This window comes from Oryctolagus cuniculus, chromosome 6 (assembly GCF_051225735.1).
Source record: "Oryctolagus cuniculus isolate XC-2025 breed Fujian yellow rabbit chromosome 6, ASM5122573v1, whole genome shotgun sequence".
Lineage (NCBI taxonomy): Eukaryota > Metazoa > Chordata > Mammalia > Lagomorpha > Leporidae > Oryctolagus > Oryctolagus cuniculus.
Window position 1 is genome coordinate 156,256,282 of NC_142872.1, and position 15,449 is coordinate 156,271,730.

The 15,449-nt window shown below is 43.8% G+C and overlaps 1 protein-coding gene across 9 annotated transcripts in view; it reads right to left on the minus strand.

Annotated features, from left to right (window-relative positions):
* Positions 1-15,449, minus strand: part of ASAP1 (ArfGAP with SH3 domain, ankyrin repeat and PH domain 1) — a 379,170-nt gene that overhangs the window by 142,322 nt on the left and 221,399 nt on the right. For all 9 annotated transcript variants that reach the window (XM_051844826.3, XM_051844821.3, XM_089335707.1 and 6 more), the window contains one exon: positions 430-575. In XM_051844826.3, coding sequence (XP_051700786.1) covers positions 430-575 — 146 coding nt within the window. The remainder of the gene's footprint in view (positions 1-429; positions 576-15,449) is intronic.

A 15,449-nucleotide genomic window follows, 5' to 3' on the forward strand; every position in this document is an offset into this window, starting at 1 on the left:
GTACCCGCATGGGAGACCAGGATAAGCACCTGGCTCCTGGCTTTGGATCAGTGCGGTGTGCCGGCCGCAGTGGCCATTGGAGTGTGAACCAACGGCAAAGGAAGATCTTTCTCTCTGTTTCACTCTCTGTCCACTCTGCCTGTCAAAAAAAAAGGAAGAAGAAGAAAATTCAAGTAAAGCAGTTTCTCTACCTTCAATAAATCTACTCTACTGTGCATTGCTTAAAGGCATAAATTCTAGGAATTTCACAGTGGGATTTTTAAAAATTATGACCTGGCATATCTGAGAATCAAAGCTTTTAATTTTTTTATTTTATTTTTTGCTCCCTGGACCAAGGGATGGAGGGAGGATTACTGAATTTTCTCTTTATATTACCTTCTACTTTGGTCAAAGTATAACTCTTTGTTAACCATGTATAAAAAGGCTTACCAGATTTTTCAGCAGTGTGGACAATTCCTTTGTCAGAGTTGAAAACTTGACAAAAGCGGTGCCAAGATCAGGGTTGTCGCGGCTTAAAAAATTACTCCCAAACTTATCAAGAATTTGGGCATAGTTTTCTTCATTTTGAACATGATCTAAAAGGAAAAGAAAAGGAGTGTGAGATATTGTTTGACAAGGAAGAAATCATTTTGAACACTGATCGCCAGCAAGTCACAAAAGGAAAGTCCAGAAAACCGGTATCACCTATTCATTGAATGGCACACCCTGGGAGTGCTAACCAGTACACTGAGTGTTCTAACTCACTCTGTAAAACGAGAACTCCTCTTTTTCTTTGATGGCACTTATGTCCCAATTAATCTATTGTCTCCCCACATCCTGAGGGGTCAAATTATCATCACATCGCCAAGTAATAATGACTATCCAAGAATAAGGAGAAAATTTTCCTTACTTGAGCTGTCAAAGGAAAATTCACGTGTTCTAGCACATTTCTTTCTCTGCAGCAAAACTCAGTGTCCTTTCAACGTGTGTAAGGCCCAGGTCTGAGAAAGGCACGTTTAGAATACTCCTCACGTGCCACCTTGTTGCAAAAAGTTCAGGCTTGGACCAGAAGAAAGTAGGTTTAAAGTCTGGTTTCACCCCACCTATAAGTCTAAAAGGCTTTTAACTTCCAGGCCTACACCATAGCTGGCACAGAGGAAGCAATCATTATATATCTGTGAACATGTTTCTCCTCGCCAAACTTCTGCTTTGTAATCCATTAAATAAGGCTAAACTCTACCTCACAGGGCTATGGCACTGGTGGTTGACGTAAAAGATACAGAAGTGTCCCAACAGAGAATGTGCCATGGATGGTAACTCTGACCTCCCCGAAACTCTTATCTTACTCAGCTTCCAGGCTGTCCCACACTCTGGATGGTCCTCTGACCTCATGAGTACTCCTCGCCATTGACTTTGCTGGTTCCTCATCTCCCTGACCTCATCGCTATTGCAGAACCCCAAGTCTCACTTCTTTCTTAGTCTTATGGCTTGAAATACTTTATCAGCAGACAACTCCCACACTGACTCCCGTGGCCCTGAATAGGACCCCACCCCTGAAACAGAGGCTTCTATATTCAACTGGCTATTCAGTATCTCCATTTGGATTCCCATTAATTATTTCCAATCTTCAACATGTCTAAAAGTCTCGGTTTTATGCCCCAATTCTGTTCCCCACTGTCCCCTTTTGGCTGTCAGTTAGTACAAGTACATTAAAGTTGTTTATGCTGGAACTCATCAAGTCATATTTGGGTGTTTTCCTTCTTACACTCCAGACACAATGCACTGGAAATCCTGTTGCCTCTACCTTTAAAACAGTCCAAAATCTGACAACTTCTCACTATCCCCATGGTATCAACCTTACCCAGTACAATCGCTTGACCCTGCGACCCTGCATGAGAGCAAGGGACACGGATGAAACAGAACAAGAGTCTGCATCAGGAATAACCCAGAAGTATAAACACAATAAAGGGAACAAGTGTCACAGCAGTCCACTGAAGTGAAAGGAGGCACCAGCAGCCTTCTCATCATCACCACATTAAAAATTCATGATGCCTGCAGTGGTTGTCAGCATTTGGAGCTGAGATATTACAAAGATAAAATGTAGCTCTGGTTACTGCCCAAGTTCACTCAGGGAAGCAGCTCAGGAAAACACAAAAGAAAGGTCAAGTCAGCTCAACAGACAGGATGCACATGTCTGATCTATCTCATAAACTGGAACTATCCCTGATACCTTGTATCTGAAGCCGAAGAGGTCCTACTTCCCCACTGAGAATCCTACCTCCCTTCATGGCCTTCTCTGCTTTCAGAGACCACAGAAAGAAGAATTTCAGTTGCCTGTTCATTTTAAATGGTTCCAAGGGAAACATCTTCATGGTAAACATAAATATATTTATTAGCTTTCTGTTTGCCTCTTATATAATATTTCAAATAAAATACATTACAAATTTTAGATTAACAGAATACTCATGTAACAACACCTATCCACCTTAAGAAATAAAATATTATGGAAGGGGACCAGCACTTTGGTGCAGTGGGCTAAGCTGCAGCCTGCGATGACAGCATCCCATAAGGCCTCTGATTTGAATCCTGGCTGCTCCACTTCCAATCTAGCTCCCTGCTGGTATGCCTGAGAAAGCAGCATAAGATAGCCCAAGTGCTTGGGCCCCTACCACCCATGTGGGAGACCCAGATGAAGCTCCTGGCTCTTGGCTTCAGCCTGGCCCAGCCTCAGTAGTTGTAGTCGTTTGGGGAATGAACCAGCAGATGGAAGATTCCCCAGCCCCTCTTCCTTCTCTCTTTCTCTGTAACTCCGCCTTTCAAATGGATAAATAAATCTTCAAAACAAAAAATGCTGCCTGGGTACCATCATCCCAGTTGGAGTGCCTGGTCAGAGTCCTGGCTACATTTCCAATTCCATCTTCCTGCTAAGGTGCATGCTTGGAGGCAGCAGGTGACAGTTCATGTGCCTGGGCGCCTGCCACTTACATGGGGAACACGGACAGAGTTCTGGGTTCCTGGATTTGGCCTGGCCCAACCCTGGGTGTTGTAAGCATTTGGGGAGTGAACCAAAAGATGCAAGATCTCTCTCCTCCTCTGCCTTTCAAATAAAACAAAAATAAATAAAATAAAAGGAATTCAAATGTCCAGCAATGTGGCATAGCAGGTAAAGCTGCCACCTGTGGCACCAGCATCCCATATGGGGACCAGTACAAGTCCCTGCTGCTCCACTTCCAATCCAGCTCCCTACTAATGTGCCTGGGAAAGCAGCAGAAGATGGCCCAAGTTATTGGGCCCCTGCACCTATGTGGGAGGTCTGGAAGTAGCTCTGGCTCCTGGCTTTGGTTGACCAATTGGGGAATGAATGAGCCGATGGACAATTTCTCTCTCCGTCTCTAACTCTGCCTTTCAAATAAAGTAAATATTTAACAACAACAACAACAACAACAAAAGGAATTCAAGGTAGAGAAACCAGTTCCCGTGGCTGGAGCTGTGGTAGAGCAGGTTAAAGTCCCAGCCTGTAGCACTGGCATCCCGTATGGAAACCAGTTCCTGTCCTGGCTGCTCCACTTCCAATCCAGATCTCTGCTAATGGCCTGGGAAACCAGTAGAAGATGGCTCAAGTGCTTGGACCCCTGCACCTGTGTGGGGGACCCAGAAGAAGCTCCTGTGCTCTGGCTTTGGATTGGCCCAGCTCCAGCAGTTGCAGCCATCTGGAGAATGATCCAGTGGATGAAAGACTCCCCCACCCCCACCCCGCCTCTCTGTAATTCTGCCTTTCAAATAAATAAATAAATAAATCTTTTAAAAATATATTATGGAAGGTTTCCCCCACTGTACCCAATTCCAATGTCATCCCTGCCTCCCCATGGCCAATCCTCAACTGGAATTTCATGCAGACGTTAGGAAGAATTACAAGAAGCTCTCAGGCTGTTGGTGATGATGCACTCCTCAAAAAATAAGATGGACTCTGCTAGGGGCTAAGGCAGAGACAGGCCATGGGGAGGAGCACTGGAGTGCACTGAGGCTTTTTCTCTGATTCAAGTGCTTTCCACCACATCCTACTTCACCTTCACCAGAACTCTGCAAGGGAAGAACTGCAGTTTCTAGGTAGATGAAACAGTGTGACGTGAGAGAGGCCGAAGGTGAGACTTGATAAGTAAGCACAGGCTACTTCATGCATCTGCATGTACACATGTGTACATACAGTAAATGTCCTAGTGCAGATAAACATTTAAAAGCATAAGACATCTAGAAAGTATAGCTTGAGGGCAATAATAATAATCTTATGAAGGCAGAAACAATGGGACTTAAAATGTCAAGCTGCCTAAAATAATGCCTGGTATGTGGCTCATGTCCCCAAATGTCAGCTGTTGTTGCCTCTGCACCAATGATTGGCTATAAAACAGAGAGATGTAATATCAAACAGTACAGGAACACCGGTCTGACATGTTAAGATTTTTCTTAAACATACAGCATTATAAATCTAATGGTGATAAAACAGAAAGTCTCTCTCTCTCTCTCTTATACACACAAACACTGTACATCAAGGATTTTCAATAGGCACAGAGTAGAGGGCAAGGAGAAATTACACTGGAGGAAAAGGCATGGGCAGAGGCAGAAGGGGTGTGTGTGACAATAGTGAGAAGTACAGTGATCATTTGAGTGAGTGATCAGTTCAAGGGTAAAGGAAGAGGAGGGAAATAAAGACTTGGGAGGGGTCACTGAGACAGAGTGGGTGTGACTAAGGATAGGGACTGATGGCTACAAACTGGCCTGATGACTTCAGGAGATTTTAGAGAGCAAGAGAAGCTTTGTTGTAAGATCTTCACTCTTCCACCACCATCAGCATGCCACGTTCTTCTTTGAAAAAAAAAAAAAGTTTAAAATTTACTTTTTTTATTTGAAAGGCAGATAGACAGACAGACAGCAAAAAAAAAAAAAAAAAAAAAAAAAAAAAAAAAAAAAAAAGAATCTTCCATCCACTGGTTCACTGCCTGAATGCCTACAACAGCCAGCACCAGGCCCAGTCACAGCCAGGAGCCCAGAGCTCGATGTGAGTCTCCCACCTGGGTGGCAGGGACCTAAGTATTTGAGACACAACATTTTGCCTCAGTGTGAACATTAGCAGGGAGCTAGAATGAGAAGTAGAGCTGGGACTCAAACAAATGTAGGCACTCCAATCTGGGATGTAGCCACCCCAAGTGGCACTTTAACTGTGGCACCAAACCCAGGCCCTTTTGATTTCGCAGTAGGGCACTTTCCCTAGATGGGAGCAGAACACACCATCCCTAAATGTGCTACTTTGACATATGAATAATTTTGAGCTGCAGGCAATTAAGAAACAGCTGGGCCAAGAGAAGCTCTCTGCCTTTTTCTGCCAAAAAGCAGTGCATACATTTCCCCATTGTGAAGGCCTTTTTCTTCTCCTCTCCTCTCCTCTCCTCTCCCATATTATAAGAGGGTAGAAAAACCCTTGCCACAGGAGACAGAAAGTCAGGACCAAGATGAGTCTGCAAAGACAAACCTCATTAAAATAATCCCCACCTTCCATTTGTTTCCCCACGTATTTACTTCACAAGAATTCACAGATCTGGAAGCCCTAACCCCTTTTCTTTTATGTTGTTCTGTCTCCACAATTTTTTTATACTTTGTTGAAATAGAATATAAGCTTCCAGGTTTAACTGCTTCTTTGGGGTTTTTCACTTCTGTTCTGTTAGGCTTTATGTCTTTCTCTGTTTTCTGTTGCTGTAAAAACACCTGACATTGAGGTTTATTTTGGCTCTTGGTTCCAGAGGCTAGGGAGGTGCAGGCATATGCCTGACTTCTGGTGAGGGTCATGTGCTTCTCCATGCCTGGGGAAAAGCACAAGAGAAGAGGTCTCTGAAGAAGAGAGGGGGCCAAAGAGCTTTGCTTTGCAACAACCAGCTACTCTCGTGGTAAACTACATTCATCTTTCCATGAGTGTGGAGCCCCCATGGCTAATCTCTTAAAAGTTCTACCACCTCTTGATACACTTAAACTTCAACACAAGTTTTGGTGGAATGAAAAAAAAAAAAACAGCACTAAATATTTTTTCCTGTTAACCTCTTGTTTGTTGGTTTCATTTGCTAGCCTTACCTAATGAATATAAGAGGATAGATGCTTTCTTCTCTCCTTTATACTCCACATCCTAAAGTGGGACAGATCAAGGGTGGAATCTCAGGTCTCTCACATCCTGCCTATGTGGTGCTCTGGTCAAATGACTATCTTTCTAAGTCTCAGCTTCTCTATCTGTAAAATGGAGATGATGGCATTCACCTCTCATAGGTATTACTGGGATTTAGAGACTGCATGCCAAGTGCCTAGTACATAATAAGTTCAATAAATATTTATGGTAATAATGATGACATCATCAGTTGCCCATCTTTTTTCATTCTGGCCAGGTGCCAGGTGGAGGAGACTTCAAATAATACTCTGAGATTAATAACAGGACTCAGAGCTTACCTGCCCAGGAGCTGCCAATAACAAATGTCTTAGGAATATATTAAAATTCACCATCCTTTGAACAGAACAGGTCTATTCCTTCATTGAGGCATTCCTCAAAACCTTTTTTTTTTTTTTTGACAGGCAGAGTTAGACAGTGAGAGAGAGAGGTCTTCCTTCCGTTGCCCTGCTATGGTCGGCGCTGCGCCAATCCGAAGCCAGGAGCCAGGTGCTTCCTCCTGGTCTCCCATGCGGGTGCAGGGTCCAAGGACTTGGGCCATCCTCCACTGCACTCCCGGGCCACAGCAGAGAGCTGGCCTGGAAGAGGAGCAACCGGGACAGAATCTGGTGCCCCAATTGGGACTAGAACCTGGGGTGCCGGCGCCACAGGCGGAGGATTAGCCTAGTGAGCCGCGGCGCCAGCCCTCCTCAAAACTTTATAACAATAGCACTTAATAAACAGGCCTTTCTCTATGGAGTGTTATCACCCAGTGTTAGACCTTACCAACTGGGATGAGGTTCACAAAGCCTCTGACTGGCCTGCCAATGAAAACATTGGTTATTAGACACTACAGTTATAGCTGCCATTTATTAACCAATGACTTTGCAGTGGGACCCATCTCAGTAACCATCCCAAAATACATGCATTCTTTTTAAGGCAGCTGTTACACAGATGACAAAAGCAAAATTCAGTGGTGAAGCCAGGATTAGAACCCAGCTCCATCTGATTCCAAGCCCAACCCTTACCCACTGACAGACTCAGCAAACACTGTCATGGACGGTAGAATACTGTGCACCACAGCAGCTATTCACAATCAACTGAATGAAGAGGAGAGATATTATAAATAACAGGACAAAAAGATGAATAACACAGATTTCCTGTCCTGCAATAATACTGGCAATGTAACAGCTATCATAATTACTGGCTGCAATTAAAAAAATTTGATTACTTAATGAGCCAGGAACTGTGATAAATATTATCTCTTTGAATGCTCATAATTACATGCCGCTCTGACTATTTCCATTTTACAGATGTGGACACTGGTTTAGAGAGGCTAAGCAAGCTCCCAAGATCACACAGCTAATAAGCAGTGGTGACAGGCCCACTCCAGGGCCCGTGCTCTTAGCCAGCTCACTCGGTTCAATGGCAGAAGCCTTGGAAGTCTTCTAATCTGAGCCAGATGGCCAGTGATTGAGGGTCCTGAGAGTCCAGGTCTTTGCTCTAGCCTCCACCATGTAACTTGGGCTGAGTGATTAAAGCTCTTGGAGGCCTTGGTTTCTTCATGTATACGACAGGTCTAATAAAGGACTGCTAAGAGGTAACGGTGTCAAAATTAATATGAAAGCTTTCCTGGAAAAAGACCAAAAACCATTATAAAACCACAAGGATTATTTCTCTCTGATGAGTATAATAATGCCTGGAGGGCACTCCTAATAAATTTCTCCTAAAAAGCATGCCAACCATGACCAAGCGCAGTCCAATGCTCCCCGAGGCATCACCTGGTGAAGAACAGGAAACACAGGCCTAACCAGCACAGAAACCTGGGTCCAAATGCCTACTCTGGTGCAAAGTGGCCATGTATCACTTCAGAGAAGGTCATAACTTTTTTGTGAAATGGGATAATTCCTATACAGTACATGGTAAACTTCAAAAAAATCTTTAGTTTCTTTAATTAATTTCTGTTATCTGAGATGATGCTCATGGATAAAAGATACAAATTTAAATACCATGTTCTTCTCTGGAGGACTCCAGGATACATAAGACAATGCAAAATCAAATCCCAGGACTTCTACTTACAAGTTGTGGACCTAAGCAATTTACGCATCTTCTATGACTTGGTTTGCTTAACTGTACTAATACCTACTTGGGGCCGGTGCCGTGGCTCACTAGGCTAATCCTCCGCCTTGCGGCTCCGGCACACCGGGTTCTAGTCCCGGTCAGGGCGCCGGATTCTGTCCCAGTTGCCCCTCTTCCAGGCCAGCTCTCTGCTGTGGCCAGGGAGTGCAGTGGAGGATGGCCCAAGTCCTTGGGCCCTGCACCCCATGGGAGACCAGGATAAGTACCTGGCTCCTGCCATCGGATCAGCGCGGTGTGCTGGCCGCAGTGCGCCGGCCGCAGCGGCCATTGGAGGGTGAACCAACGGCAAAGGAAGACCTTTCTGTCTGTCTCTCTCACTGTCCACTCTGCCTGTCAAAATAATAATAATAATAATAATAATACCTACTTGGTTGGATTATTAGGAGAAAAGATGAGAAAAGTCAGATACACACATCATCCATATCTGTCATGCAGTGGGTGTTTATGAAATGCTAAGTATTGGGGCTGGTGTTGTGGTCCAGCAGGTTAAGATGCTGCCTGCAACACTGGCATCCCATATGGGTGCCACTTTGTGTCCCAGCTGCTCCACTTGTCTGGGACAGCAGCAGATGATGGTCCAAGTGTTTGGACTCCTGTCACACATGTAAGAGATCTGGATGGAGTACTGGGCTCTTAGCTTCAGCCTGGCCCAGTTCTAGACATTGCAGCCATTTGGGGAGTTAGCCAGCAAGTGGGAGATCTCTTTCTCTCTGTCTCTCTCTCTCTCTAACTTTGCCTTTCAAATAAACAAACAAAAAAATGCTAAGTACCATTGTTTACTCTAAAGTGAACCTCCTTTTCTTAGCTTCCCATACTCTCTTTCCTTGGAGTTTAGTTTCTCTTTTTAGGGCCCTTATTCAAGTTTTGTCTGTGCCACTGCCCAGTGCCATGTGTTTATTATCTCCTTATCGTCATGATTATACAGATCTTCTGGAGGGCATTTGGGCCACATAGTATAACACTCCATTCATACAGCCTACCCATGGCTCTCCTGTCTGAGAAGCCCATCACAATTTCAGGCCTCAGCCTGCCTACTTCAAGGTCAAAATTAAGTATAGCCTATCAAGCAGGTTTGTCATTCACTTTTTCTTTAGCCTCCTGCAATGACAGGGTTCTTGGCTTTACCTGTCATATATCCAGTTTGCAGTGTGCGGCCTATCATACATTGAGTGTTCAGGAAAATGCTCATTGCATGTAGTGAACTGTCCTGGAACAGCTCTTTCTCTTTCCTTCAAAAAACCATTAACATTGGCCATGTGTCAGGCATATAAAACACAAAGAATTATAACTGCAATAATAAAGCCATGTAATATGCATCATAAGTTACAGTGCTGGCATAACAGGGGAAATGATACACTCTTTTTTACTATCCTATACACACTAACACTAAACACACTTTAAATTTAATTCATTTGTTTTTAAAATTACAAAATTAATTCACATGGTATAAAGGTAAGAATAATTTCCTTTTTCCCCTTTCTAATCACTTCCTTAAAATAAAATGAATAATCTGGAGTATGTCTCAGTAAAACTTTGTCTATGTTTATACACAAAGGATTTTCACCCCTTTCCTCATTTTTTAAAAAAGAAATGGGATTTTGTATGTAAGAGTCTATAGTTTGCTTTTTTTACTAAAGGCCATAGAATTCAAGACAAGTAAATGTAATTAATGTTTTTAACTGTGATTATATTTCATAATAAGCTCAACTATAATTTAGATAATTATCCCCTACACCGAAGGAATTTCAGGTTGTTTGCAATTTAAGCCACCAAAAAACAGTGCTGCAATATTCTTATATACAAGCTCTACTATGCTGTTAGTTTATCTCTGTAAAATTACATTCATAAAAGCAAGACTTCTGGGCAGGATGATGTACCTTTATGATTTTTTTTCTTTAAAGATTTATTTATTTATTTGAAAGTCAGAGTTAGAGAGAGAGGAGAGACACAGTGATCTCTCATCTGCCGGTTCATTTCTCAAATGGCTGCGACAGCTGGGGCTGGGCCAGGCTGAAGCCAGAAGCCAGAAGCCAGAAGCTTCCCCCACATCTCCTACATGGGGGCAAGGTCCTCTACTACTTTGCCAAGCACATTAACAGGGAGCTGGATTGGAAGCAGAGCAGCTAGGACTGGAACCGGCGTCCGTCCACATGGGATGCCGGCACTGCAAGCCACAGTTTAACCACAATGCCAGACCCTGTTTATGTTCTTAAACCTTCTAATTTTTAGTGTTTTTTAAACATCTAAATCTTTACTCCAAAGTAATAATTTATTTATACAGCATGAAGAAAAGTTCTAAAGTTATTCAAAGTATGTTCTTAAATGTTCTAATAGTTTTATTCTCTTTTCAGTATTTAAATACTTTATCTGCAATAAGAAAGCTTTTTTTCTTTCTCTTGTATGAAAACATTGCTACTTAACGTGGACCACAGAAGGCAGTCAAGGTAACATTCGATAAAGAAATGAACAACTAAGGTGGAGTAGGTTTGGTTTCACAAGAGAAGATGACGGCAGAAACTTGAAAAATGAAGAGTTATTTAACAAGTAGACAGGGGGAGAAAACACTTGCATCAGGAAGTAACAGCACATCATAAAGTACCCCTAAGTACAGAATATATTGTTTTCTTGAGTGGACCCAGACACAGGGGTCTTCGGCCTGCCAGACTCATCCCCTTTGCTCTAGAACTAGGTATGGTAAAGTTTTAAAAGCACTGCCTTCCATTCCTTATCACTGTCAGTCTGGGGCTCTGATCCTTCTCGCCGCACCCATCCATAAAACCTGCACCATCCCTCCTGTGACCTTGACAACAATTTGTTTAAATTTCGTGGGCACTGCGTCACTGAGGAATGAGGGCTGGATCTGGAGACTAAACACTTTACTTAATTAGCTACAATGCTGACTAGCTGGACACAGCAGTTACCTGATTATGACTAAGTTATTTCATTTCCTTGAGCCTCAGTTTCCTCATCTAGTCCCACCACCACTCACTACACGGGTTTATTGTTAAGATTATAGGTAAAGTCCTTGGAAGCTGAAGACCCTGGCTATGTTTTTTATTTTTAACTGCCTTTCTCCATGTTTCTCTGGATGATTCATTCCTATCATTTCTCAAGGTCATTAATTTTGGGTTTGTTCTTTAAAGCTCCAGCCAAGTCTCAGCAAGGATCTGCCCCAACCCCTGCGGTGTTATCTGGAAACTCAGCACGCACACTCCCCATTTCTATAGCACAGACAAATCCATTAACTACCAAAGCTTCTAGAAAAGATGCCGACAGAGTGCTACTGGGCCATTACTCAGGATTTAAATAGCACCTGAACATCAATCCCCCAGAGCAGAAGCAGAAATGCTCTTAGAGCCCCATCGCCTGGGCTTCCTAATGCCAGCGTGTGCACTTTGCTTTGCTGATGGCTCTGTAGGCGATTGTAATGCTTCCAGATTTGGCCCCTTAGAAAAGCAGTCAAGGGGGTGAGCACTTGACACAGCAGTCAAGATGCTGCTTAGGATGCCCACATCCCACCCTGGGGTGCCTCCTTCACATCCCAGTTTTGTTCCCAATTCCACATTATTGCTAATGCACATTCTGGGAGGCAACACATGATGGCTCAAGCACTTGGGGCTCTACCGCCAATTTAGGAGACCTGGTTTGGGTTCAGGGTTCTTGGCATCAGCCTGGCCCAGCACCAGCTGCTGCAGGTATTTGTGGAGTGCACAAGCAGATGGTAGATCTTTCTCTTTCAAACTGAAAAATAAATTTAAAAAAAAATTTAGAAGAGAAGCTATCAAGGAGATAACTGGTTCTTCCTCTACTTCAGCCTTCACAGTAGGACTACTCTCTAGAGCAAAGCCTTCTTACACAAGTATGTGTCACTTAAAAAACATGGTCCTGGGGGCTGGCACTGTGGCACAGCACATAAAGCTGCTACCGGCAACACCAGCATCTCATGCTGAAGGGCTTGAGTCCTGGCTGTCGCTCCCCGTCTTCATGGAGGAACGACACAGGACCCTGCGCTGTTCTTTCGTCTGCTCGGCCCTCCCCGGGTTTGCTGCTGGTTCTTCCCGGGTTGGCTACTGTCCCTTCCACCTCCGTGGAAGGGTGGTTCCCCCTGGCCACTTTCCCCACTTCCGCAGGGGAGCGGCACACCACCGGCCGGCTCTCTCGGGGGCTGCACAGGTGTTCCTTCAGATGTTCCCCTTAGATGTTCCTGGTGCATGCCGTCTCTCTCCTCCTTTATAGTCCTCCTCCGCCAATCCCAACTCGGCTGCCCACACGCCGAGTACGCTGCTCTCCTCCAATCAGGAGCAGGTCCTGCAGCTTGTCAAGTTGGTGAGAGGCAGCTGGGTAGAAGCTGTTGCCTCCTCTCCCAGCGCCATATTGTGGGAGAGCAGATGCATAGAATAAGTCTTAATTCCAGTAACTTAGTCTAGTCCGAGTTGCTCCCCACACTGGCTGCTCTGCTTTTGATACAGTTTCCTGCCAATGTGCCTGGGAAGGCAGTGGAACACAGTGTAAGTACCTGGGTCTCAGTCATCAATGTAGGAGACAAAGACGGAGTTCCTGGCTTCAGCTTGGCCCAGCATGGGCTACTCGGACCATTTGGGGACTGAACCAACAAATAGAAGACGATTTTCTCTTTCTTTCTTTCTCTCGGTTGCTCTTTCTAATAAGTAAGTAAGTAAATCTATCTTTGAGAAAATATGGTTCCATATTTAATATTGAGTCACAAACTTAAGCAAGCACCTGCATTGCTGCAAGTTATATCATCAGGTATGTGGCCACGGCTATGTCGATAGTCCTCCTGAGCTTTAGCCTCTGGGTTTTACATTATGTGTAAATATCTTAAGAGAGAAAATGAAAACTTCAGTGAGTTCCTGCCCTGATACATGAGGTAGCATAGGACAGAACCTGGCTTGACTGGATACCTCTTAGACTACTGCTCTCCCAACTATTTTTGATCATTCATCTGTTAGTGAAATATTTAAAATTATTTCCAAAGTTCATGTATTTATTTGATCGGGTACAAAGGCACTACAACAACTTTGTGTAAAATATGTGTGTGTGTTCTAATTTGAGAGGCAGAGAGAAAGACAAAGAGAAAGTCCCCATCTCCTGGTTCATTCTCCCAATGCCTGCAACAGCCAATGCTGGGTCAGGCTGGAGTTGAGAGCCAGGGTCTCAATCCAGGTTTTCCACGGCAGGGACCCAATTACTTGAGCTGTGACCCACTTTCTCCCAGGATGTGCATTAGCAGGAAGCTAGAAATGGGAGCTAAAACAAGATCTGAACCCAGATAATCCAACATGGAAGGCAAGAGTTTTAATTCCTAGGCCAAAAGCCTGTACCCATATTATCTTTTAATTTCATTTCCTCACAAACTTTTGAAGTCCCTCATATCAGTAATGTTTTGTATATCATATGTATTATTATGTGTTAACACACTGTTTATATAAATCAATGGTTCCGTCCTGAATTTCCAAAAACCTCTGAAACTGAAAAACACTGCAAGTTTTTCCCCTCCAAACATTCAGAGAAGCTCTATTGTTCTGAGATCATAGATATCTCTATCCCATGTTCAGAAAACCTAAGACATGAGAAACACGACTGCTCTAACTCCTTGCACTGGCTGAGGCCCGGCAGCAGCACTTGTGCACAGAGGCACTCCAAAGGGGGCGGGTGTCTCGGGTTCCAGGTGCTGGGAAAATGCCCCATCACTGGACACCATCAACTCCCCTTACAGAATAGATAGTACAGTCCAGAGATTACAAAAATCTTTTCATCTCAGCTGATAACCACTAACTATTTCATAAATAGGAGGGATCATCTTCTGTTTCACTGATAAGGAAAACTGAGGTTCTGAGGAATGGAAGGACTTGTTAAGAAACAGTTGCCTGTTGACAGAGTAGAGAGCATGGTCCCACTCCACCTAAGATCCTACTCTGGCTCCTTGCAGTAAAGGTAGCCTAGAGCCGCCCTGAACAACCTCAACACAGGCATCTCCATTCTGAGCTTGGAGCTGGGGGGAAGGATGCATCAAATAAGTGAGCAAGAGAGAGAGAGAGAGAGAGAGAGAGATTCAGAATACATACAATGGAAGCAAGCTGAAAAAGAAATGTAGTTGACTAGCACATCTGCATTTTCCACAGCAAGCACGTGCAACAACACGTGGTACTTCCACAATGGGAGGAAAAAACCAGAAAATGCCAGTGAGAAAAATCAGTCCCACGTGCTCCAGAGGATGCTGCTCCCTCTCCAACCTGCATAGGGCTCTCCACAGAGAAGAAAACTGATCAGTTATCTGAGAAACGGGAGATCTGAGATTCTCTGTGAATGCAGAGGACAAACTGCTTATGCAGAGTCATACTCTGTCAACCAAGTTTTCTTACGGCACTGACTGTCAACAACAACAACAACAACAACAACAACCACCTACTTCAGAACAGCAACAACTTGCTTGGTTTCCATATCCAGATAGGGTATCAAAAAATCAGTTAAGTATCTTTCTGAATAATGACTCAACTAGTGTAGCCTCTCTAGTCCTAGACATACACACTTTAAAATTCCACGTGCATGAAGTATTTCCTAGAGGTTAGCACAGGGCAGGGCTGCCTTCAGATGGTATGTTAGGTGAAGAACTGGGATGAATTGATCTCACCTGTGATATTCCACCTGGCAAGCAAAGTCCAAGTGAAAGAGGTAGGGTTTTAGCAAGACCTGAGGGAAAACCAAAGACCTAGCATTCCTCCCCAGACCCCTTGCTACAATTTCAGTGCCATATCTTTACAAAGAAAAATATAATCCTAGTTGGATGAGATATAAACCAGCTAGGAAGATGGTCAAATGCAACTTGGAATAAAAGGCAACAAGGTATGGGTAAGGTCATAGAAACCTGACTGCAACTGTCGTGGAGGGTTTGTTCTAAGTGGAAAGGTAGTCGTTAAAGATAACTCTAGAGAGTCTTAACCTGAATTTTTATGTGAACAGTGAGACAGACAAGCAGGGAAGGGCTGAATATAGCAGTGGACACCCTCAATCCCTCAGCACATACAGGGTACTCCACACGCATGGTAAATAGCATTTATTATTTCTATGAAAATAGGACCAAGAATGCAGAAATACATTAAAACAGTTGCTTCATTGTATTTACTTGAGA